The sequence below is a fragment of the Pipistrellus hanaki genome (assembly GCF_964339955.1).
Source record: "Pipistrellus hanaki genome assembly, chromosome: 15".
Classification (NCBI taxonomy): domain Eukaryota; kingdom Metazoa; phylum Chordata; class Mammalia; order Chiroptera; family Vespertilionidae; genus Pipistrellus; species Pipistrellus hanaki.
Window position 1 is genome coordinate 45,756,161 of NC_140517.1, and position 25,256 is coordinate 45,781,416.

A 25,256-nucleotide genomic window follows, 5' to 3' on the forward strand; every position below is an offset into this window, starting at 1 on the left:
GAGAGAAAGCTATTCGCCAACAGTTCCAAACGTTTTAATCCGGATTCGGACCAGTGCCGGGAAAACCCCCAGCCCCCGCCCTGCAGGCCCCCCGGGAGGACCAGACCACGCCCGGGAGCCCGGGGTGGCTCCAGGAGGGGGCGTGGCCGGTACAGACCACGCCCCCCTCTTGCTCCTATTGGCTGCCGCCCTGGGTCAGAAGCTGGACTGCAGCAGAGGCCACGCCCTCCTCGTGCTCCCATTGGTTCAGAAGCTGGACTGCAGCAGAGTGACGCGCAGGGGCCACGCCCCCTCGTCCGGGGCCAGGGCGGGCGGCACCGCCCCCGGGTCCCACGTGGGCCCCGCCCAGGAGGCGGGGCCGGCGCCGCGCCCGCCGCCCCCGCGGGAGAGCCCGGGGGAGCGGGGACCGGCCGCCGGGGGCGAGCGAGGGGGCGAGGCCATCGCGGGCTTGGGGCTGGACGGCGGCGGCGGCACCGGGGGAGGAGGTTCTCCTCCCGAGTCCAAACTCCCGCCTGGAGAGGACGGGGAAGGGCTGAGAATGGCAAAAAGGGCGCCCCCCCGCCCCCCGACTCCAGACCCCCCACTTCTCTTGTCTCAGACCCAGGAGTCCAACCCCCTGCGGCCTGGGGGCTGGAACTCCCGAACCCTGTCCAGCTGTTCTTCATTGGAACGAAGGATTTCCAGGAATTCCCGGACCCCTCCCCTCCAGCCCTCAGGCGGCCTCTTCCCTAAAACCCTACACCCGGGGCCCCAGGTCCCCGGCCCCTCCCACCTGTCATCATTCGGTGCCACTGCGCGGCCTCAGCGGCCAGAGCTTGGGAGAGGCTGAGGACTCGCTCCCGATGGCCTTCGGACATGGGAATGTAAGGGGTGGTGTTCCTCGAACTAGAAAAAAGATTTTTTTTGGGGGGGGGGGGGAAGAGGGAAGGGGGAGGGACTTGCAGTTAGCCAGCCCAGGGGGTGCCCCCACGGGTCCTTCTGGGAGTTGTAGTCCTTAGCACGTGTCTTCCAGGACTCTAAACCTGGCCAGGCCCGCGTCAAAACTCTGTGCACTACGGAATTTCCCCTCGGGTCACCGGTAACTGTCACCCCATTTCCAGATGGTGGGGCGGGGGAGGTATATCCACCCAGGGCTGCAGTCTGAGGGACTGCTGTTCTCTCTGGGGATCTAGGGCTTTCTGATGCCCCACGAACTCTAGAAGGTTCTGCAACCATCCTGGTCGGGTGGTTCAGTGGGTTGGAGAGTTATCCCGCAGACCGACTGGTGACGGGTTCAATTCTAGGTCAGGGCACAGGCCCAGGTTGCAGGCTCGATCCTCAGTCAGGGCATATGCAGTGACCAACAGATGTTTCTCTCTCCCTCATTAATGAAAAAAAAAATTAAAACAGCAATAGCCCTGGCTGGTTTGGCTCAGGGGACGGAGTGTTGGCCTGCGAACTGAAGGGCCCCGGGTTTGATTCCGGTCAAGAGGGGCATGTACCTTGGTTGCGGGCACACTCCCAGTGGGCGGTGTGCAGGGGGCAGCTGATCGATGTTTCTAACTCTCTATCCCTCTCCCTTCCTCTCTGTGGAAAAACAATAAAATTTTTTTTAAAAAGTAATAAAAGGCTGCAATCTGCACTTCAGAACTCAGGAGACATAAATAACAATGCTGCCCTGGCTGGTCTGGCTCAGTGGATAGAGCATCAGCCTGTGGACTGAAAGGTCCTGGGTTCGATTCTGGCCAAGGACACGTGCCTGGGTTGCAGGCTCGATCCCCAGTAGGGGGCGTGCAGGAGGCAGCTGATCAGTGATTCTCTCATCATTGATGTTTCCAATTCTCTCTCCCTCTCCCTTCCTCTCTGAAATCAATAAAGGAGATATATTTTTAAAATATAACAATGCTATCGCCGCCCCTCGGGGCTGGGTTTGCCTCGCGGGCACCCAGCGGCTTACCTGCTACAGGACCCGGAGCTCCGGAGCCATTTCTGGGCCCCTGCGTGTCCCAGGCCAGGCTGCAGAGGAAGCGGACACAGTCTCCTCACCGGGAGCCCCCATCGGGAGGGTGAGATGGAGGAGGCTCAGAGAGGGGAGGAGACGGTCTCAGGACAGGGGCAAGGACGACCTTCACCAGAGAGCCTGCCGCGCCCTGGACCTCACTCAGGGAGACCGGAGGCCGCACCTCGATTACCGGCCACAGAGCCAGACGGCCCAGCTTCCCTCTGCACCGGCACCCGCCGCTGGACTGCCCGTCCCCCAACACTGGCTACACAGAGGCACACATCTGGGTTCGTCAGACTGAGACGCCCCCTGACTGACAAAAGCAATCCTGCCCGTAAAATCACTCCCCCTACGACCTGTCTAATTCCTCCCTCAAACAATAAAGTGGTGGGCCGCTCCATCAGGTCTGCAGCTCCTCACTGCAATGGAATACATAAAATAGACTTATTTCCTCCTTCCTTCCTTCCTTCCTTCCTCTCTCTCTCTCTCTCTCTCTCTCTCTCTCTCTCTCTCTCTTCTTTTCCTCCTTCCTTTCCTCCCTCCTTCCCTCCCTTCTTCCTTCCTTCCTTCCTTCCTTCCTTCCTTTCTCTCTCTCTCTCTCTTTCTCTCTCTCTCTCTCCTTTTTCTCCTTCCTTTCCTCCTTCCTTCCCTCCCTTCTTCCTTCCTTCTTTCTTCCTTCCTTCCCCCCTTTCTTCCTTCCTTCCTTCCTTTCTCCCTTCCTTCCTTCCTTCCTCCCTCCCTGGGAGCTGGGGATGTTGTACCTGCTCCACCTCTGGCCCCCACGGAGACGGGCCAGTCGCTACCTTGGGCACAGGTAGGGGTTGAACTGGGTTGACCTGGGAAGCCCGTTCTGGGAGGAAGGTGGGGAGCACCCCATTGTCCGGAGGGGGAGAGGGAGAGGGAGGCTCCCGCTGGGGCAGAGGACCCCACCCCGCCGCCCTCCGCCCTCCTGCCCCTCACCCTTTGCCCCGGGCCAGGCTGGCCGCGGGCCGGGGACAGGGCCCGCCCCAGGGTGAGGAGCCGCGGGACGCGGGGCGGGGGAGGGGCCGGCCGCGCTCCTGGTTCCTGCGGATCCGCTCCAGCTGCTCCTGGGCGCTCATCCGGGGCCGGGCCTGGGCCTGGGCGGGCTGGGGGACCAGACAGGCCTCAGCACCCCAGCCCGGGCTTCCGTTTCCTCTCAGCCCCCTGCCCTGCCCTTCCCAGCGAGCTCCCCCAGAGCAGAGGCCCCTTCTGCCGGAGCTGAGCTGTCCCTCCGCTGCCCACTCCCCCCAGGGTGCCCAAGCTCAGCCCGATCCCCACCGCCTCTCTGCCTCCACACACACCACACACACACATACATACCACACACACACACACCACACACACACACCACACACACACACACACACCACACACACACCACACACACACCACACACACACACCACATACCACACACACTCACACACACACAAACACACACACACACTCACACACATATACCACACACACACACACCACACACACCACACACACTCACACACACAAACACACACACACACACACATATACCACACACACACCACACACACACCACACACACCATACATATACACCACATGCACTCACACACACACTCACATACACATACACCACACATATACCACACACATACACAGACACACATACACACACACACACACTCAAACAAAAGCCTCTGAAAGGGCCTAGAAAACAGCAGGAGGCCTGGGCTGGCTCACTGAATGGTCAGGAGGATCCGCTCAGTCAGCCTGAGAGGACCGATGGCTCTGTCCGCCCTCAGAACCAGGGGGATGCCCTGTGCCAGGTGGGATTGGGTGGCCACAGGCCGAGGGACCGGCTCGGAGCCGATCCCTCCTCAGAGGGTTTGGGCCCTGCGGACACCTTGATGGTGAACGCCAGCCTTCAGGACGTAAAATGCAAGAGCACAGCGACAAAACGCCAAAGAAATTGTTCAGCGAGGGCTGGTGTGGCTCAGTGGATAGAGCGCCGGCCTGCGGACTGAGGGGTCCCAGGTTCGATTCCGGCCAAGGGCACATGCCTGGGTTGTGGGCTGGATCCCCAGTGGGTGGTGTGCTGGAGGCAGCCGATCAATGACTCTCTCATCATTGATGTTTCGCTCTCTCTCCCTCTCCCTTCCTCTCTGAAATCAATAAAGAAATATATTTATAATAAAATAAAAGAAAAGAAAGAAATCGTTCATCGAAAGGAAACGGGAGCTTGAAGGCTGGGGCGATTCTCAGCCCAGTCAGGTTGCAAAAGGAGAAGGCGTGTTCCGGACAGCACGCCCAGGGCGTGGCCCTTAGCAGAGCGATCAGGCATGTGACGGGCGGGTCCAGCACACGATCACGGGGGACACGGGGCCAGCTGGAACGGAAGGGACGGGGATGGGACCGGAGAAGGGCGGGATGTGCGGGTGGAGAGCATGTGATCCCGCAGGAGAGGGGCAGTTTGGACACAGACAGGCACGGGGGGCGGGGGGGGGGGGGGGAGCCACGTGACCTCGCAATTCTGCGGCCACAGCGAAGGGGGGGACCCGGGGCGATCCTTCCCCAGGCCAGAGCACGGCCCTGAGGGCACCCTGCCTCCGGCCTCGAGCCTGCGGAACGCCGAGTCCATGAATGTGTCGGTTAAAGGGAAAAGCACACTAAACAAAACAAGAAACAAGGGGAAGAGAACCCCTCGCTGCAGCTGCAACGAGAAAATTCTAAACACTAGAGACAGCTCTGACGGGTTTGGATCAGCCTGCGGACTGAAGGGTCCCGGGTTCGATTCCGGTCAAAGGGGATGTACCTTGGTTGCAGGCACATCCCCAGTGGGGGGTGTGCAAGAGGCAGCTGATGGATGATTCTCTCTCATCGATGTTTCTAGCTCTCTACCCTTCTCCCTTTCTCTCTGTATAAAAATCAATAAAATATATTTAAAATAAAATAAATAAAAATAGAGACGGCGCCTGGATCCATCTGTGGCTCACGGTGGGGCCAGCCCGTTTTACTCTGATTCGGCCAATCCTGACCGCACACCCGCCTGCTGCACACAGTGCCCCCGCATATGGCCCTGTGCCGTCTGTTTCTCCACAGCGGCCAGGCCACGGCCCCGGGGCCTGCCAGGCCCGAGCCCACACTTTGACACACTCACCTGTTTCAAACATAGCAGCCCACACAGTCAGGTATTTTTAGCCAGTTAAAGCCTGCCTGCTGTGACTACTCCACGCAGCTGTGCCCAGCATCGGCCGGCCAGAGGCAAGGGGAACCTGCAGCTATAAAGGACCAAGCGGCCCGGCCAGTGTGGCTCAGTTGGTTGGGCGCCAGCCCGTGCACCAAAGGGTTGCCAGTTCTATTCCTGGTCAGGGCACCTGCCCGGATTCCCTTGGGCCTTGAGGCCTGGTAGGGGGAGTGCAGAAGGCAGCCAATCGATGTTGTGCTCTCACATCGATGCTTCTCTCTCTCTCTCTCTCTCTCTCTCTCTCTCTCTCTCCCTTCCTTGCTCTCTAATATATTTTTTTCACTTTTAATTGGATTATATTATATTTTTATTTTTTAACATGTTGATATTTATTTTTAGACAGAAAGGGAGAGAGAGATAGAAACATCCATGATGAGAATCATCGATCGGCCGCCTCCTGCACACATCCCACTGGGGGTCGAGCCTACAACCTGGGCATGGGCCCTGACTGGGTTCTGAACTGTGACCTCCTGGTTCATAGGTTGATGCTCAACCACTGAGCCATGCCAGCTGGGCTATATATACACTGAGTGACCAGATTATGGTGATCTCTGAACGCATAATAATCTGGCCACTCAGTGTCTATCCTATAGAATAAAAGGCTAATATGCAAATTGTCCCCTCGACCAGGAGCTCAACCAGCAGGCAGACGGGCCAACTGCCCATGTCCCTTCCCTCTGGCCAGGCTGGCCGGACCCCACCTATGCACGAATTCATGCACCAGGCCTTTAATATATATATACTAGAGGCCCGTTGCACAATATTCAAGCAAGAATATTGGCTTCCCTCCCAGCCGCCCAGGAGCCAGCAAGTCCCCGCTTCTGTCTGAAGCACCACTCCTGTAGCTCCCTCCACCGCCCTGCTTCCCCTCCCAGCCCTCCCATATGCAAACCAACCTCCATCTTTGCTGGGTTAATTTGCATACTCATTCTGATTGGTTGTGGGTATAGCAGAGTGATGGTTAGTTTGCATGTTTCTATTTTATTAGGTAAGATATACTGAGTGACCAGATTATTATGCATTCAGAGATCATAATAATCTGGCCATTTGGTGTATATTATAAGAAAGAGAGCTGAAACCGGTTTGGCTCAGTGGTAGAGCATCGGACTGTGGACTGAAAGGTCCCAGGTTTGATTCCGGTCAAGGGCATGTACATTGGTTGCGGGCACATCCCTGGTAGGGGGTGTGCAAGAGGCAGCTGGTCAATGTTTCTCTCTCATCAATGTTTCTAGCTCTCTTTCTCTCTCCCTTCCTTTCTGTAAAAAATCAATAAAATATATTTTTAAAAAAAGAAGAAGAAGAAAGAGAGAGGAAGGAAGGAAGGAAGGAAGGAAGGAAGGAAGGAAGGAAGGAAGGAAGGAAGGAAGAAAGGAAGGAAGGAAGGAAGGAAGGAGAGAGAGAAAGTATACCCCAAGTGGCTGCCACCTAAGGCGTCTCCCAGAGACACCCGCTGTGCGCAGAGTGCTGTCTCCCTACCCTGAACCCCCTTCTCAGACCTCCCCGCCCCTCCCCTTGGGCATGGCTCCCACAATAACCTCGGGGTCTCAGTCCTGGCTTCTCCCGGGGCAAACCTGTCCAAAGGGTCAATAAAGCTCAGTGCGCGCTACCGCCCCCTCGTGGCCATCTTGCTCCTTGCTCAGCTCTGGAATGCCTCCCCAGCGGGGCAGGCGCGGAACTGCATGGCTGAGAGGGAAAGAGCAATTCCTGCCCCTTCTGCACACCACGCCCTTCCTAGGAAAGACAGTGGTTTTGTATCCATGACAACAGGAAGCACCAGAAGCGCCCTCCAATCCGCTGGATCAGGTCATCATCCCCAGCCAGCCAGCCAATCAGTGCCGGCCCCGCGTCTCTGAAAACCAGCCAATCAGCAGCAGACACAAAGCTTCCCCCGCTTAAGGGCGGCCAGTCCCCGGACCCTCCAGGTCTACCTTGTTTAAGCAAAGTAACAGCTTCAGCATGGTTTCTGCATCTCCATCCCCTCCACGCTGTTCCCTCTGTTGGACTTTCCCACATGGCCACGCCTTTTCTCATGCACCCGGACTCAGTTTACCTATCCGTTAAAAGGCTTCCTAGCCCTGACTGGTGTGGCTCAGGGGATAGAGCGTCAGCCTGCGGACTGAAAGGTCCCAAGTTCAATTCAGGTTGCAGGCTCACTCCCCAGTAGGAGGCTCTCTCATCATCGATGTTTTTATCTCTCTCTCTCCCTCTTCCTTGCTCTCTGAAATCAATAAAAAAAATATGTATATATTACAAAGAAGACTTCCTGCCCTAACCGGTTTGGCTCAGTGGATAGAGACTGAAGGGTCCCAGGTTTGATTCTGGTCAAGGGCATGTACCTTGGTTACGGGCACATCCCCAGTGGGAGGTGTGCAGGAGGCAGCTGATCAATGTTTCTCTCTCATCAATGTTTCTAATTCTCTATCTCTCTCCCTTCCTCTCTGTAAAAAAATCAATAAAATATATATTTTTAAAAATCAATAAAATATATTTTTAAATAAATAAATAAATTTAAACAGCCACAAGTGGTTACTGGCTACCTTATCCGACAGTGAAGAGGATATTGAATCAATATTTGTCGAGTCAACAGATGAATGAATGAATGAATGAGTGAGTGAGTGAGTGAAGTACTTACTATATCCAGGCACTATTTCCAACCCTCCCTGGGCATTCATCTCGTCTGAATCCCCACATCAGCTCTAGGTGGCAGGCACTCATTTTGCAGACGAGAAAATGGAGGCAGAGAGAGGCTTAGTAACTGGCCCGAAGTCACACAGCTTAGCGGTGGCAGGGACAGAATTTAACCCCGATGTTCTCACATCACGTTCTCTGTGGTCTGGGCTGTCGCCTTAGAGCCCCTCCCCCAGATGTTCCCCCGAGAGTGGGTGATGGGTGCTGATCAGAGGAAGGGTTACGAGAGGGCCCGAGGGGGCCAGGCAGACTGCATACCTTGGTGCCTGGCTGCGGGGAGGGAGGGCAGTGACCCTCGGGGCTCGAAGCCTGGGGGGTCCTGGGAGACCCCACACCTGGAAGGGCAGGAGGGGATGTGGTGAGGGTGGGGGGTGCCATGCAGGTGACCCCCCGCCCCGCCCCCGGCCAAGGTTCTCACCTGAGCGAGGGCTGGCAAGGCCTTGGTCCCCCCCGGGAGGCCGCCCCCAGTCGGCCTCTGGGGACCGGGGTGCGCTCAGTTCCAAGGATTCAGGCAGACTCTGGAGGGGTTGGGGAAGAGGAATCATGATTATCATCATCGTTATTATGACCACTGATTAAGCCCCTAGCAACTGGGACGCAGCACCATAGGACTGAGCTGGAAAACCAGCAGCCAGGCCCTAACCGGTGTGGCTCAGTGGATAGAGCGTCGGCCTGGGGACTGAAAGGTCCCAGGTTCCATTCCGATCAAAGGCATGTACCTTAGTTGTGGGCGCATCCCCAGTAGGGGGTGTACAGGAGGCAGCTGATTGATGTTTCTAATTCTCTATCCCTCTCCCTTCCTCTCTGTAAAAAAATCAATAAAATATAGAAGAAGAAGAAGAAGAAGAAGAAGAAGAAGAAGAAGAAGGAGGAGGAGGAGGAGGAGGAGGAGGAGGAGGAGGAGGAGGAGGAGGAGGAGGAGGAGGAGAGGAAGAAGAAGAAGAAGAAGAAGAAGAAGAAGAAGAAGAAGAGGAAGAAAGAAGAAGAAGAAGAAGAAGAAGAAGAAGAAGAAGAAGAAGAAGAAGAAGAAGAAGAAGGAGAGGAGGAGGAGGAGGAGGAGGAGGAGGAGGAGGAGGAGGAGGAAGAAGAGGAAGAAGAAGAGGAAGAAGAAGAAGAAGAAGAAGAGGAGGAGGAGGAGGAGGAGGAGGAGGAGGAGGAGGAGGAGGAAGTCTGATAAGTGTTTAAGCAATGACTCTGGGGGGAACAGCCCTGGTTTGTGTGGTTGCCAGTTGCCGTGGTGTAAATATCCCACTCCCGTCCATTTCCTCAGGACTCACTGACTGTGGAGTTGGGAAGTGATGCCCGCAGTTGGCCCCTGGGGGGTGGGGCTGAGCTAGGTCCAGCACCCCGCTGGCTTACGCTCACATGTAACAAGGGAACTACGGCTTCCACGGCTTAGGATGCTCGTCTGAGGCTGGTTAGTCGGTCGAAGGAGCGGGAGAGAGGTGAGTGGGCGAGAGTTCGGCCAGGGGCAGAGGGGACAGGAAGCTGGGAACGGGAAGAGGCGTGTGTAAGCCCCACCTCTCTCTCCGAAGACTCCTCGCCTTGGAGAGCAGGAGATGGGGAGTCAGGCTCCGTGCCTTGGGGCGGTTTCTGGGGGCCCCCCAGACCTGCCAGGGTGTCTTCCATCATCCACAGCTGCTGCTGAGCAGACGCTCTGTCCTGGGGGAAAGGGGCAGGGAGGAAAGGAATGAGGTGGGACAATGTAGGAGGGTTAAAGCTGATGGGCCCCAGGCAGGATCTGAAACCAGCGGGGCTGTGTTTGTGGAGTCATAAATGGACTATGGCCCGAGCTGGTTTGGCTCAGTGGGTAGAGCATTGGCCTGCAGACTGAAGGGTCCTGGGTTCAATTCCGGTCAAGGGCACATACCTAGGTTGGGGGCTATGTTCCCTCCTGCATGCAGGAGGCAGCCAATAAATGAGTCTCTTAACATTGATGTTTCTCTCTCTCTCCCTCTCCCTTCCTCTCTGAAATTAATAAAATATATATGAGAGAATTATATATATATATATATATATATATATATATATATATATATAATAAATAAATGGACTACGTGCACATATCACGGCTGTATTTGTGGCTACCCACTTCCATATGGATATCCTGTCAGCTCACCCCCTCTTATCAGAAACACTGTCTTTTTAAAAAAATATATATATATTTTATTGATTTTTTTTTACAGAGAGGAAGAGAGAGGAATAGAATCAGAAACATCGATGAGAGAGAATCATCGATTAGCTGCCTCCTGCACACCCCCCACTGGGGATGTGCCCACAACCAAGGTACATGCCCCTGGTCGGAATCGAACTGGGGACCTTTCCGTCCACAGGCCGACGCTCTATCCACTGAGCCACACTGGTATTGGCTACACTGTTTTTTGCACAGTTCTGCAGCGTTACCTCTGGCATAAATAAGGGGCCATATACACGTACGTGAGTCTGCTTCTGAGTGCCCTATTCAGTTTCTTTGTTTGTCTAACCTGTGTCAACATTACCCTGTGTTATTAACAGTAGCTTTCCAAATGCAACTAGGGTCAGTGTGTCAATCTCCATGCAAAAACCTTCTGGATCTGCATTGGGGAAATTCACTTGGGGAGACTACATCTTTGCATTAGTGTATCTTTCCTATCCGTGAGCTTGGTATGTCTCCCCATTTATGTAGGTCTCTACCTTCTCTGTGGTTTTTCTTTATTTTTTAAATATATTCTATTTATTTTTTACAGAGAGAGAGAGGGATAGAGAGCTAAAAACATCGAGACAGAAACATCGACCAGCTGCCTCCTGCACACCCCCTATGGGGATGTGCCCGCAACCAAGGTACATGCCCTTGACCGGAATCGAACCTGGGACCCTTCAGTCCCCAAGCCGACGCTCTATCCATTGAGCCAAACCGGTTTTGGCAAGTAATAAACAACTTTTATCAGATGAAGGAACTTCCATTTCTGCTTTGCTGAGAGCTTTTATCAGGAATGGGTGTGGGATCTTGTCTTTCTCCGCCCTGCATGTACTGAGACGGCCATGTGGTTTTCCTCTATTATGTTGTCAAACGTGGTGAAATGCATGGACTGATTTTCAAGTGTTAAAACTAACCTTGCATTCCCATAGCAAACCCAATTTGGTTGTAATGCATTTCTATTCTCTTCCTCTATTGCTGGTTGTAAGTAATATTTAACACCACTAGGGGACGCTAGTGTTAAATGGTGGATTTTAAGTTTAGTATGAAGTCAGGGCTTAAATCTGTAAGTACACATGTAATACTAGAAGTCAATGTTTTTAACTAAAAATATGTAATTTTGGCCCCAGCCAGCGTGGCTCAGTGGTTGAGCATCGATCTATGAACCAGGAGGTCACGGTTTGACTCCAGGTCTGGGCACAGGCCCGCCATATCTATCCCCAATGTGGGGCTTGTGGGAGGCAGCTGATGAATGATTCTCTCTTTCTAATCATTGATGTTTCTATCTCTCTTTCCCTCTCCCTTCCTCTTTGAAACCAATAAAAAATAAATAAAATAAAATAAAATAAAAAAGATACATGATTTTGGCCCTGGACAATGTGGCTCAGTTGGTTGGAGCATCATCCTCTATACCTAACTGCCCTGGGTTCGATTTCTGAACAAGGTACATACCTAGGCTGGGGGTTCGATCCCTGGTTGGGGCACATAAGAGAAATAACTGATCAATGTTTCTCTCTCACATTGATGTTTCTCTCTCTCTCTCCTTTCCTCTCTAAAATCAATAGATAAATCCTCTGGTGAGGATTGGAAAAACGAAGAAAAGGAAGAAAATAAAGGAAGGGGAGGAGCTTGTGAGAAGGACTTCAAACCTGTGGGAGGGGCCTCAGTGCCCACAGGGTTTCCAGATGCGGACGGTGGGGCTTGGGGCTGGGGACAGGGATGTACCTGCGGGGACCCGAGGTGCAGCAGGCACTCCAGGGTCTCTCTCACGGTGCCCAGCTCCTGCTCCAGGCCGCTGTACGCATCCCAAACCCGCTCACGCTCCTCAGGTCCAGAAAGGGGAGACACGGGGTTAGCATGCCCACCCCCTAGATCTTCCCCTAGAGCTTCCTACTCCCAGTGTTTCCAGAGGAGGAGGAGGAAGGCCAGCCTGGGCCCTGGTGTCCTGAGGGAGTAGGTGGACTACAACTCCCAGAGGCCTCTTTACGTGGACTACAATTCCCAGAGGCCAGCAAAGAGGCCTCTGGGAATTGTAGTCCACATAAAGAGGCCTCTGGGAATTGTAGTCCACATACTCCCTTGGGAACCGCAGTGTCTGTAAGGAACCTGGCATTCCAAAGAGCTCCTAGTGCAGAGAAATGACAGCTCTCTCTGAGCCCTCGCCTCTGAGCTGCCCTGGGGCACATCTGGTGAGTTCTCCGGCTAGTCAGGACCACACCCTTCTGCCCTCCTGGACAGCAGAAACCCCCTCACCAATAGTAATAATGATAGCCGCTAGTATTTATTAGGCACTTCATGTGTGTCAGGCACTGTTCTTAGCACTCATTTAAGTCTGTGCTATAGGTTCTATGGATGTTTCCATTTCACAGATAATAATACCCATAGCTAACACAAATACTGCCGATCAAATGCCAGGTACCTACGTGTTAACTAGTCATTTATTCAGTGGCTAGGACAGTGGTAGGCAAGCTGCGGTTCTGTTCACTCATGAGTTTGCTGCCCGCTGTGTAAGGCATTATTACCCTTACCCAGAAGTTTTGACGTCAGGTTAAAGACATCAGTACATTATTCAAATGTTTTCTTAAGAGTTTTTTCCCTAAGGCAGTGGTCGGCAAACTCATGCGTCGACAGAGCGGCAATCGGCAGCTTGCGAGCCGCGGTTTGCGGGTCACTGTGCTCGTACATATATGTATGAGATCTTCACAATGAGCCCGTGACGTAAATACTGTATTTTCCATCTCGTGATAACAGAAGATGCGTCTTATGGGAGCTAAGGCCCAGAGGGGTTGGGTAACTTTTCTAAGCTCACACAGCCACCGGGAGTGCGAGCTGAGACTCAAAGCCAGGAATCCACATCCAACCACCCCTTCAATCGCGACATGAAGTTCTGCGCTTCCTGGCTGCTCACCCTCTGGGACAGACAAGAGCATGGGACTAAAATTTGGGGAGAGGGCAATTCTCAAAAACTACCTTCCCATGAGCTCCTGCGGTGAGGTCCCCTTCAGGAACAGCCTGCTGAGTCCTGGCGCGCCCCCCCTCCCCACCCCCCGGAGGGTATGTCCCTTCCCAGATGCTCACCTGAGTCAAGTGACAAAGAGTGGCCCTCACACTGACCAGCCGGTCCTGCAGGAGGCGCTGGCGCCCCCAGGCCCTCGGGGGAGCCGCAGCCTCCCTGGCTGCCTGGCCCAGCTGCTGCCTGGTCAACTCCAGGGCTGCTTCCAGCTGCTCCTGCGCCGAGAGGGGAATGGTGACCTTCGCCCGGCAGCATGGCTCAGTGGTTGAGCATCAGCCCATGAACCAGGAGGTCACAGGGACGGGGCGCATGCCCCGGTTGTGTGCTCCATCCCCAGTAGGGGGCGCGCAGGAGGCAGCCGATCCGTGGTTCTCTCATCATTGATGTTTCTATCTCTCCCTCTCCTTCCCTCTCTCTCAATTCAATTTTAAAAAATTAAAAAAGCCAAACCCAGTTTGGCTCAGTGGATAGAGCGTCCGCCTGCGGACTGAAGGGTCCCAGGTTCGATTCCGGTCAAGGGCATGTACCTCGGTTGTGGGCACATCCCCGGTGGGGGGTATGCAGGAGGCAGCTGATCAATGATTCTCTCTCATCGATGTTTCTCTATTCCCTCTCTCTTCCTCTGTAAAAAAATCAATAAAATATATTTTCTAAAAAAAAAATTTAAAGAAAAGATTAACTTTCTGAAGTCACACCCAGCCCCAGGGAGAGAGAACAGTGTCCTCCCTCCCACATCCACTTCAGCCCGAATGCTGAGGATCGGGTCGGCTAAGGGCGGGGGAGGGACCAGGTGTCTCTGCCCATCCCACCTTCTCCTCCTGCCTCTGGTCTATCTCCTCCTGCAGCCTCTTCAGCAGCCGGTCCTGCCCGCACAGCTTGGTCAACAGGGTCTGAAAAAGGAGGACGGGCCAGATCTGGCTCTTACCCCAGCCCCCCCCCCCGGCCCCCCACACTCACGCACCTAGAACATTCTCTCCCCAACCCTGGAACTCGGCAGAGGTTGGATCCGGGAGGACTTACATCTGTCTCCAAGCTCTGGTGGAAGGAGGAGTCCAGGGGAGGGCCTGGCTGAGGAGGAGAGAAGCCGGGTCACCTGGGCAGCCAGGGCCCAGCGCTGAGCCTCCCTCCGTCTGTACTGACACACCCCCCGCACCCCCAATCTGCTCTGTGAACTACCAGCCGTAACAAATGTTATCATTCATGGGGGAATCCAGACATGTCCTTCACTGCGAGAATAAACCAGGGATGGCCACTACCTCTGTTACCGTGTAACACCGTGTTAGAGATCCTAACCGATGCTGTGAGACAAAGAAAACAGCCCAGCCGGGTGGCTCAGTGGTTGAGCATCAACCTATGAAGCAGGAGGTCATGATTCGATTCCCGGTCAGGGCACATGTCCGGGTTGCGGGCTTGATCCCCAGTGTGGGGCGTACAGGAGGCAGCCGATCAATGATTTTCTCTTATCTTTGATGTTTCTATCTCTCTCTCCCTTCCTCTCTGAAATATGTGTGTGTGTGTGTGTGTGTGTGTGTGTGCAAATATACACTGAGTGGCCAGATTACTGTGATCTCTGGACGCTTAATAATCTGGCCACTCAGTTGTATTCGTATCTCAAACAGGTACCAAAAGTATCCTAGACTTTGGCTGGAGATCAACCACCTATTTGCCCTGAGCTTTCTATCAGCCAGTGCAAAGGGGGGAACTGATCAGGTGCATGACTTATACTATCTTTGATATCAAATAAATGAGGTGCTCAAAAGTACACTGAGTGGCCAGATTACTATGCGTTCAGAGATTATAATAGATATCCTTCTTATATAATAAAAGCCTAATATGCTGGGTCCGACCAGTAGCTATGATGCGAACTGACCACCAGGGGCAGATGCTCCCACCGGTAGGTTAGCTTGCTGCTGGGGTCCAGCTGATAGGGACTGGGTGAGTCCGGGGGCAGACACGCCCTGGAGCCCTCCCACGTGCACCGGTGGGCCCCTCAGCCCGGCCTGCGGGGGTCAGCGGAAACCGGCTCCTCTACATCCCCCTGTGGTCCTGGGTGCAGAGGGCGCAGGCCAGTAGCGCACCAGGCCTCCAGTATATATAACTAGGTTGCCAGTTTGATTCTTGGTCAGGGCACACACAAGAATCAACCAATGAATGGAATGAGTGAGTGGAACAACAAATTAATCTCCCTCTCAAAAAAAAAAAAAAGCAAAAACAAACAAATGTTTTAAAAATAGCATATCTCTACACCATCAATAACTAGAAAACATAATTTAAAAGATGGTGCCAGCCCTAACCGGTGTGGCTCAGTGGATAGAGCACCCGCCTGTGGACGAAGGGTCTCAGGTTCAATTCCGGTCAAGGGCGTGTACCTTGATTGCAGGCACATCCCCAGTAGGAGATGTGCAGGAGGCAGCTGATGGATGTTTCTCTCTCATCGATGTTTCTAACTCTCTATCCCTCTCCCTTCCTCTCTCTAAAAAAAAAAAAATCAATTAAAATATATTTTAGCCAAAACCGGTTTGGCTCAGTGGATAGAGCGTCGGTCTGCGGACTGAAAGGTCCCAGATTCGATTTCAGTCAAGGGCATGTACCTTGGTTGCGGGCACATCCCCGGTGGGGGGGGGGTGTGTGTGCAGAAGGCAGCTGGTTGATGATTTTTCTCTCATCGATGTTTCTGGCTAACGATCTCTTTCCCTTCCTCTCTGTGAAAAATCAATAACATATATATATATATATATATATATATATATATATATATATATGATGATGCCATTCAAATAGCTATAAAAACTGACAGGTATTTAGGAGTTATCTTAACTAAGAACACCTAAGATCTCTATGGAAAAGCTTTAAAACTCAAGTAAAAGATTAGAAGATGACATGACCGAATGGAGAGAGTCTATATATATGCTGCCCAGTTCGCGGCAGCCTGAGGAACGTAACTGGAGCCCCTGCCTAAGGACCTTGTAACAGCCCACCTGGTCCAGGCGCTAGTCCGGATGAGGTCAGCGTAGCCAGGAAAACAGGGGAGCGAGGGGAGGAGTGGGGCTACGGCAGTTTCCAGGGGCCCCAGGATATTTACCAGTAAAACCAGGGAAGCCCGGGTCCCAGGAGATCTTGGGGGAAGCTGGATGTAAGTGGAGGAGCCAGAAGGGGCCTGGGGGGAATGTTGAAAAAGAGACGTTTAGAAACGGGTGTGCCTTAGCAACAAATATTGAAGTGGGTGTGCCCAGCCCTAGCTGGTCTGGCTCAGTGGATAGAGCGTCAGCCTGCATACTGAAGGGTCCCAGGTTCGATTCCGGCCAAGGGCACATGACAAGGTTGCTGGCTCCATTCCCAGTAGGGGGCGTGCAGGAGGCAGCCGGTCAATGATTCTCTCTTATCATTGGTGTTTCTATCTCTCCCTCTCCCTTCCTCTCTGAAATCAATTAAAAAATATATATATTTTTTTAAAAGTGCGTGTGCCCAAAACTGAAGTGCTATAGGAGGCTCTTTGAGATTCAAAACTGGGCCCCCAGCCAAAACCGGTTTGGCTCAGTGGATAGAGCGTCGGCCTGCAGACTGAAAGGCCCCGGGTTCGATTCCGGTCAAGGGCATGTACCTTGGTTGCGGGCACATTCCCAGTAGGGGGTGTGCAAGAGGCAACCAATCAATGATTCTCTCTAATCAATGTTTCTAACTTTCTATCCCTCTCTTTTCCTCTCTATAAAAAGTCAATAAAATATATATTAAAAAACAAACAAACAAAAACTGGGCCCCCAAACTGCCTCCACTACCTGCTCTCCGGCAGGGGCAGGCCCTGTGTCACTGGAGGGACAGGTAGGAAGGCAATAAAGAGACCGGCCTGGCCACACAGCCCCGGGCGGTGGGAGGTGCCCCCTGCCCTCCCTCTCACCCCTGTGGTCAGCTGCGGATATTCTGGGCTACCCTCCCATGATGCTCAGAGAAAATCACAGGCGACCGACTTGGAAAGACGAACTGCAGGAGACACGAGGCAGCTGCAACCCCCACCCCTTCCCGTGTCCTAGTCTCATGCGGACGGTGCCCGGGCCCGAGGCCAGCCTGAAGCTACACCCCCACCCTCCTCCTCACCTGGGTCCTGGCCTCCAGGGTCCAGTGCTGGGGGCTCCTGGGCGGCCTCCCTCCCCCGGCCTCGGAGGAGGGCGCTCGGCGGGGAGTGGGGGGCCGGGACAGGGCCTGGCGCTGGGGGCCCCATTCCGAGGGGGGGCGCACGTCGATGCGGCTCAGCGGGGTGTGGGGCCTGGCGGGGAGCGCGGGGTCCCCGGAGGAGGAGGAGGAGGAGGGCGGGAGCCTGCGTGCGGGCGCAGACCGGGGCCGCGGGAGGCTCAGCGGGGAGGGCGGGCGGGAGAGGGGCGTGAACAGGCTGCGGGGGAGAGAACCGGGGAACCGGCTCAACAGAGCCCCTCGCCCGCCACCCACCAGGTCAGCCCCCAGACGGTCTCCCTCTGCTGTGCCTCACTGACCCGCTAAGAGCAGAGCCTCCTCTTGGCCAGATCCTGAACGATTTCTCCCTTTTTGGCCGCTCCTCGAGGCTTTTCCCCACCGGCTCTGACCCCACAGAACCCCAGCAAGTCCTAGTCCAGACAGCAAGCGCCAAGCCACGCCCCCAACCAGCCACAGTCCCGCCCTTCTCTCAGGCCACGCCCCAGGTAGCCGCAGTCCCGCCCTTTTCTTAGGCCACGCCCCAACTAGTCGCAGCCCCGCCTTTCATTTGGCCACGCCCCCAATCAGCCACAGTCCCCGCCCTTCTCTTAGGCCATGCCTCAAACAGCCGCAGTCCCGTCCTTAGGCCACGCCCCAACCAATCCCAGTCCCCGTCCTCCTCTTAGGCCACGCCCCAACCAGCCGCGGTCCCCGCCCTCCTCTTAGGCCACGCCCCCAACCCAGTTTTCCTCCCTGAAGCTCCATAGAACTTTCTCCTCCCAGACTCCCGGGTCCTACTCACTCGGGGCTCCTGGTCCTCCGAATCCCGGATCCAGACTGGAGGTCGGCTGTGGAGGCGGGAGTGAGCGGCCCGGGGCGGCCACGCTCTCTGGACAGCCGAGCCACTTGCGGCGATTCTAAGCTGGGCCCCTCGTCCCCCTGGCTCACCTCCGGAGGACCGCCGGGGCCGCCGGGGCCCTCCCCAGGCTGGGGACGTGCGGGGGACCTGGGCCGCCCACTAGCGAGTGAGCACAGAAAAAGACAACACTCCTTTGCACCTCATAACAGCCCTATTCTCAATGCCCAGACAAAGGCACAGGGGCCTACACAGGAGAAAGGCGGGGAGGTGGTGCCCTATAAATCGTTGTCTCCATATTGCAGATGGGGAAACGAAGGCCCTAGTGTGGGAGACTTGTAGAGGGCCACACAGTCCATTCAAGTCACTGAGCCCAATGCCCCAGACTGAGTCTACAGCCTGAAGATTCAGCCAGATCCAGAGAGAGACAGTCTGAAGCCTTTAATACAACAACAACAACAACTGAACCCTGATCGGTGTGGCTCAATGAATAGAGCGTTGGCCTGCGGACTGAAAGGTCCCAGGTTGGATTCTGTTCAAGGGCATGTACATTGGTTGTGGGCACATTCCCAATAGGAGGTTTGCAGGAGGCAGCTGATCGATGTTTCTCTCTCATTGATGTTTCTAACTCCCTATCCTTTTCCCTTCCTCTCTGTAAAGTCAGTAATATATATATATTTTAAAAATCTCACATTGCAGAGAAAGACAAGTATCACATGATCTCACTCATGTGGAATCTAATTGACAAAATAAACTGATGAATGGATTGAATGTAGAGACATGGAAGCATGGAACAAAGTGCAGAATCTCAGAGGGAAGCAGGTGGGAGGTTACCAACCAAAGACCCTGTAAGCATATATGCATGGCACGTGGACACAGACAGTAGGGTGCTGAAGACCAATGGGGGTGGGTGGGTGGGGGCAGGGGCGGGGCAGATTGGAGGGAGTCAGTGAGGGGGGAAAGCAGACATATGTAATACTTTCAACAGTAAAGATTTTATTTTATTTTTTTAAAATATATTTTATTGATTTTTTACAGAGAGGAGGAGAGAGGGATCTCCTAGAAACGTCGAGCTAGAAACGTCGATGAGAGAGAAACATCGACCAGCTGCCTCTTGCACACCCCCCACAGGGGATGTGCCCGCAACCAATGTACATGCCCTTGACCGGAATAGAACCTGGGACCTCTCAGTCCGCAGACCGAAGCTCTACCACTGAGCCAAACCGGTTTCGGCAACAGTAAAGATTTTAAAATAAATAAATAATTAATTAATTAAAAATCTGACATTGTGGCCCGGCCAGGGTGGCTCAGTGGTTGAGCGCTGACCTATGACCCGGGAGGTTGAGGTTCCATTCTGGTCAAGGCACATGCCCGGGCTGTGGGATCAATCCCCAGTAGAGGGCGTGCAGGAGGCAGCTGACGAATGATTCTCTCTCATCATTGATGTTTCTCTCTCTCTTCCCCTTTCCCTTCCTCTCTCTGAAATCAATATATTTTAATCAAAATATTGTGGGGGTTTTTTTTGTTTTTTTTTAAAAAACTGACATGTGTAGGGGGCAAGGGCTGGGTATAGACTTCTGAGAGAGCCAATCAGAGTGCGGAATATTGATAAGGGGCCTGGATAGAGTGGTGGGCGGAGCTTAGAGGAAAAGACTTCACTTCTTCCAAGGCTGGGGCCTGAAGGGCGGAGTCTCTCTCTCTCTTTTTTAATTAGTTTCTTTATTGATTAGGGTATCACATATTTGTCCTGGAGTCTCTTTAGCCAGAGGACGTTGATGGAGTGTTGAGGGCCTCAGGGGGGGAGTTGGGGAGGAGTAGACAGCCCGGGTTTGAGCAGCGGGGTCCGGTGCGGGGCCGGTAACTCACCCATCATCTCCCTCCGCGCGGGACGCCCTGCCGAGCGCACGCACCCAGCCCCGCAGGTCCTCCAGCGTGTCCGCCGCCAGCACGTAGGTCCGCATGCCCGGGTGCTCCGCCTGCGGGAGACAAAGCTGGCCGCCAGGGCCCTCCGCAAGGGAGGGTGGCACCCATCCTAGCCAGGATCTTCCATCCACATACAATAAAGGGGGCCGATGCCTCCCGCACCGCCTAGGGCAGTGGTTGGCAAACTCATTAGTCAACAGAGCCAAACAGCAACAGTACCACGATGGAAATTTCTTCTGAGAGCCAAAAAAATTTTTTTATATATATTTTTATTGAATTTAGAGAGGAAGGAAAAGGAATAGAGAGAGAGAAACATCAATGATGAGAATCATGGATCAGCTGCCTCCTGCTCGCCCCCTGCTGGGGATGGAGCCTGAACCCAGGCATGTTCCTTTGGCTGGAATCGAACCTGGGACCCTTCAGTCCCCAGGCCGATGCTCTATCCACTGAGCCAAACCAGCCAGGAGGAGCCAAATTTTTTAAACTTAAACTTCTTTTTTTTTTTTTTTTAATATATTTTTATTGATTTTTCACAGAGAGGAAAGGAGAGGGATAGACAGAAACATCCATGAGAGAGAGACATCGATCAGCTGCCTCCTGCACACCCCCACTGGGGATGTGCCCGCAACCAAGGTACATGCCCTTGACCGGAATCAAACCTGGGACCCTTCAGTCCGCAGGCCGACGTTCTATCCACTGAGCCAAACTGGCTTTGGCATAAACTTAAACTTCTTTTAACGCCACTTCTTCAACATAGACTGGCCCAGGCCGTGGTATTTTGTGGCTCGCGAGCCGCAGTTTGCCCACCACGGGCCCTGGTGCGTAGTGCACAGAGGAATGGGGGGATGGAGGGACTCACGGTGAAGGTGAAGCGCCGCCCGCGGGGGGCTCCTGGCCCGTCTGGCCGGACACTGTAGCTGGGGAGCAGAACGCTGCCCAGGACGCTCTCCTCGCGGCTGTCTGCAAAAGGAGGGTCCGGGTCCGAGGTCAGGGGTCACAGAGAGATCGGAGGGCCCAGAGGCTGGAGGAAAGGGGCGTGGGAGGGGCGCCCCGTCACCCCGGGCGGGCTGCAGCACTGACCCTTGTAGTAGAAGAGGCAGTGGCCAGAGAGGACGAACCAGCGGCGCTTCCAGAGCCGGAGCCCCGAGCTGTCCTGGGGAGAGAGGGGAGGAGAGGGTGAGTACAGGGGAGGGGGAGAGGAGATGGGGACAGGGACCCTTGGGGACAGAGACTCAGAGAGATGGGAGGACAGAAGCACGCTTGATGCAATAGATCCGGGTGGAAGGCCGGAGGCGGAGAGGAGGTAAGACTCTGGACAGTCAGACCTGAGTTCGACTCCCAGCCCCCCCACTTTCAGACTACGCCCTCACACACTCCTTTTCCCACGCGGACCCTCAGGTGTTCTCATCCGTCCACTGGGGGTTGAGAAGTTATGGGAGCCATAGCCGGTGTGGCTCAGTGGACAGAGCATGAGCCCACAGACTGAAGGGTCTCCAGTTCGATTCTGGTCAAGGGCATGGACCTGGGTTGCAGGCTCAATCCCCAGCCTCAGGTCAGGGAGGCAAGCAATTGATGGGTCTCGCTCACATCTATGTTTCTCTCTCTCTCTCTCTCTCTCTCTCCTTCTCCCTCACTCCCTTCCACTATTTCTAGAAATCAATGGAAATATCCTCCAGTGTGAATTAACAAAAAATAGCCAAAACCAGTTTGGCTCAGTGGATAGAGCGTCAGGCTGCGGACTGAAAGGTCCTGGGTTCGATTCCGGTCAAGAGCATGTACCTTGGTTGCGGGCATATCCCCAGTAGGGGGTGTGCAAGAGGCAGCTGAATGATGACATCGATGTTTCTAACTCTCTAGCCCTCTCTCTTCCTCTTGTAAAAAAATCAATAAAATATATTTCTTTTAAAAAAAGAGAATTAACAAAAATAGAGAAGTTGGAACACATACATGCCACTGGTGGGCAGGGGTTGAATATCACTCTTTTAAAAATTTTTAAATATTTTATTGATTTTTTACAGAGAGGAAAGGAGAGGGATAGAGAGTTAGAAACATCAATGAGAGAGAAACATCGATCAGCTGCCTCCTGCACACCCCCTACTGGGGATGTGCCCGCAACCAAGGTACATGCCCTTGACCGGAATCGAACCTGGGACCTTTCAGTCCGCAGGCCGACGCTCTATCCACTGAGCCAAACCGGTTTCGGCTGGATATATCTCTTTTTTCTGGAGCCTGAGACACAGAGAAGCTGTCAGTCAGACATCCTTAGGACTGCCATGAGCCAGGCTTCTGGCTGAGAGGCGCTCCCCCTGTGGGAGTGCACTGACCACCAAGGGGCAGCTCCCACATTGAGCATCTGCCCCCTGCAGCTCAGTGTGCATCATAGCGACCAGTCATTCTGCTGTTTGGTTGATTTGCATATTAGCCTTTTATTACATAGGGTTATATATTATTTCACTCCTTCCATTTATTTGTGTACTAATTTGTTACCCACCCCTACCCCACCCCACCTTGAATGGACTACGGATGCTAGACCTATTTGCTTGGTATGTGATCCTGGGCTTGGCACACTGTCACGTCAAAGAAGTGGTCATTGAACGAAGGAATGGATGGAGGAAACCCTGACAGAGTAAGGGGAGAAGACGTGAGAGCAAAAGCAAAACAAATGCGGAGACGTGGAAGGAGAGGAAGAGCAGGCAGCCGCGGACACAGCCTCTGGCGTCACTCGGAGCGGCCCGCCCCCTCCCCCACCCCCCCCCCACCTGCTTATGCAGCCAGCCTCTGATGTGCACCGGGAGGTTGGGGTCCCTTCTGAGCGCATTGCCTCTCTTCCCGAAGGCGTGCACCTTGCTCACGGCCCGCGGGGGCTTCTGAGGAGAGAGGAGACAAGTGAACAGGGCTTTGGGGGGGGGGGGGTGTTGAGGGGGGCAACCCCCTCATCTGGTGCCATGGAAACCAGGTCCAGGAGGGAGCTGAGTTCGAGGTCAGAATGGGTGTGCACAGGGCAGAGCTGAGAGAGAGGTGCTCAGAGGCAGGGAAGACGCTGGCCCGCGGGGAAGGAGTCTCGGAGGGAAGGGTCCGCTGCCAAGGAGAGGATGGCTTTGGCCACCAGAGCCAGGGACATTGCCTGGGCAGCCCCATAGTCAGGAGGCCTCCATGCCAAGACCCTGGCGATGGGTCAGAATCCAAGGCCATCAGTGCCAGGGAGGGACATCCCTTAGCGACCACGTCTGGGGGTGGAGGGCTCCTCGGAATCCCTCCATCCCAACGGGCAGAGAGAGCCCCTCGCCCCCGCACGCGGGGTCTCAGGCATCCACCGCCACATCCCCACAGATGCCCGCAGGGACGGTGCCGAGCAAGGTCAGGGGCCAGTCTCTGGACTCCCAACTTGTGGAAGTGGGAACGAGGGAGGGGAATAGCCGGGAGGACAAGGAAGCCAGTGTCCCTGAACGCAGGGCTGGGCGACCAGGTGGGATGCAGGTATCGTGGGCCCCATGGGGCCTCCTTGTCAGAGAAAGGTCTGTCCTCGTCGGATTCCAGACCTGGGGGCATTGCATGGCTAGAGATGCGGCAGGGAGTCCAGGAGACACTGAGCAGCCGCTGCATCTGAGCGCCTAGGGGGCGTGGCCCAGGCAGGGGCGTGGCTCGCGATGGGGGCGTGGTCAACGGGCGCGGCTCGTTGAAGGGCGTGGCCCGGGGCGGGGGCGTGGCCTATCTCAGCAGCCAGACCCGTTGGGGTTGTGCCTCTGGCCCTGAATCAGGGAACTGCACGGGGTGGGGACGGCTGGGAGCGCCTTGGAATTCCTAGCTGCAGCTCGGGGTCAGCTGGGGCCCTAACGAGGTCTGGCAGACCCCGTGGCTGAGGCTCTTTCCTCTTAACCGCCGGAGTCCCTGGGGTGGCCTCCACCCCGGGCTCGGAGCCGGGAGGACCGGGCAGCCTCAGCCCCGCCCTTCTCCCCCCCCCCTCCCCCCCCCCCCGCTCCCGGCGGCCCCGCCGGGAAGCTCGCTCCCACCTTGGCGCCCAGGCTGCTGAGCGAGGAGATGGTGGAGGCGCTGCTGGCCAGGCTGAGGCTGCTCCGGGGCCGGCCCTCCTCCATGGACGGCGGCCGGAGGCGAGGAAGAAAGGGGGCTGTGTGCGCTGCCCCTGCAGCTGACCCGGCTGGGGACAGAGCCGCCGAGGTCAGCGGCTCGCAGGTCGGAGGAGGAGGCTGCGGAGAAAGAGCCCGTTGTTCGGGGGCCTGGGGGGCTGGGCGAGGCCGGCCTGGGCCCGCATACCACGGGCGATGCCAAGAGAGGTGGGCGGCACTGGCAGCTGCGGGGAGGGGGCAGCTGCCGTGGTCCAGGGCAGAGAATAGGGGCCCCTTTTATTCTTGCCTCTCCCCCACCCCAGCCCCCCACAATGGCCAGGAATTTGACCCTCTCTGTGCTTAGGGACCCCACATTCCCTGTCTCTTTCCCGCTTCCTGCAGTTACTGTCTCCTGCACCCCCCTCACCCCTTCCGCATGCACCCCAAACCATCCTGCCAAGCCCTGGGGCACCGGGCATGGCACCCCTCTCAGCCCAACCAGGGAACTTACCAGCTCCGGGCCCTGCCCGTCAGGTGCTGCCTCCACAGGCCTGTGTCCCTGCTCTGCTCTCTCCCCGGCTCTGCGTCTCTTAGGGTCTCTCTTCCTCTTGATCTCCCTGCCTTTCAGACCGTCTCTGTCTCCTCCGGCCTCACCTTCTGTCTCTCTCCCTCTCTAATCTCTGTCCCTTCCCGTCTCTTACTCATGCCTGCCTCCCTCCCTCACCCACTCACACACCCATATCACTTTCTCTCCCAATCTTTGTTTCTGTTTCTGTCTAAATCCTTTCCTCTCGGACTCCCAGAGTCTCTTCCTTACGTCTCTGTCTCGTTCTTTCCCCCTCTCCCTCTCTGTCTAGCCGAGTCTCCTCTCTCTCTCTCTCCCCACACACACTCACATTCAATCTCTCCCTCTTCCTCCCTCTTTCTCTCTCTAGCCCTCCACTTCTGCTGTTTCCTTCTCTCCCTGCTTCTCCTTTCCACTTTCTCTTCTTCCCTAACTCCCAGTTTCTTTCCCTCTGCTGGTGTCTCCCTCCCTCCAGCCGCCCACGCTGCTGTCTCCCCTCCCAGTCGCCGCTGACCCCGCCCCTCCTGGCCTCCCCACCGCAGCCTGACCCCTGGCTCAGCTGCCCCCACAGCTGAGGGGAGGAG

General features: G+C 55.1%; 1 protein-coding gene across 1 annotated transcript; it reads right to left on the bottom strand.

The window, feature by feature from the left end:
• PLEKHA4 (pleckstrin homology domain containing A4) lies at positions 1-24,364 on the bottom strand. Its single transcript, XM_084905970.1, is given in 20 exon segments — positions 1-512; positions 773-885; positions 1,937-1,995; positions 2,942-3,009; positions 3,012-3,108; positions 8,170-8,246; positions 8,330-8,429; positions 9,433-9,573; positions 11,813-11,911; positions 13,166-13,315; positions 13,910-13,990; positions 14,121-14,168; positions 16,183-16,257; positions 17,193-17,484; positions 18,067-18,282; positions 19,987-20,096; positions 20,903-21,003; positions 21,124-21,196; positions 22,803-22,910; positions 24,054-24,364. Coding segments are annotated over 20 exon segments (2,358 nt in total). The 5' UTR covers positions 24,138-24,364; the 3' UTR covers positions 1-246.
• Between the last annotated feature and the right edge of the window lie 892 nt (positions 24,365-25,256).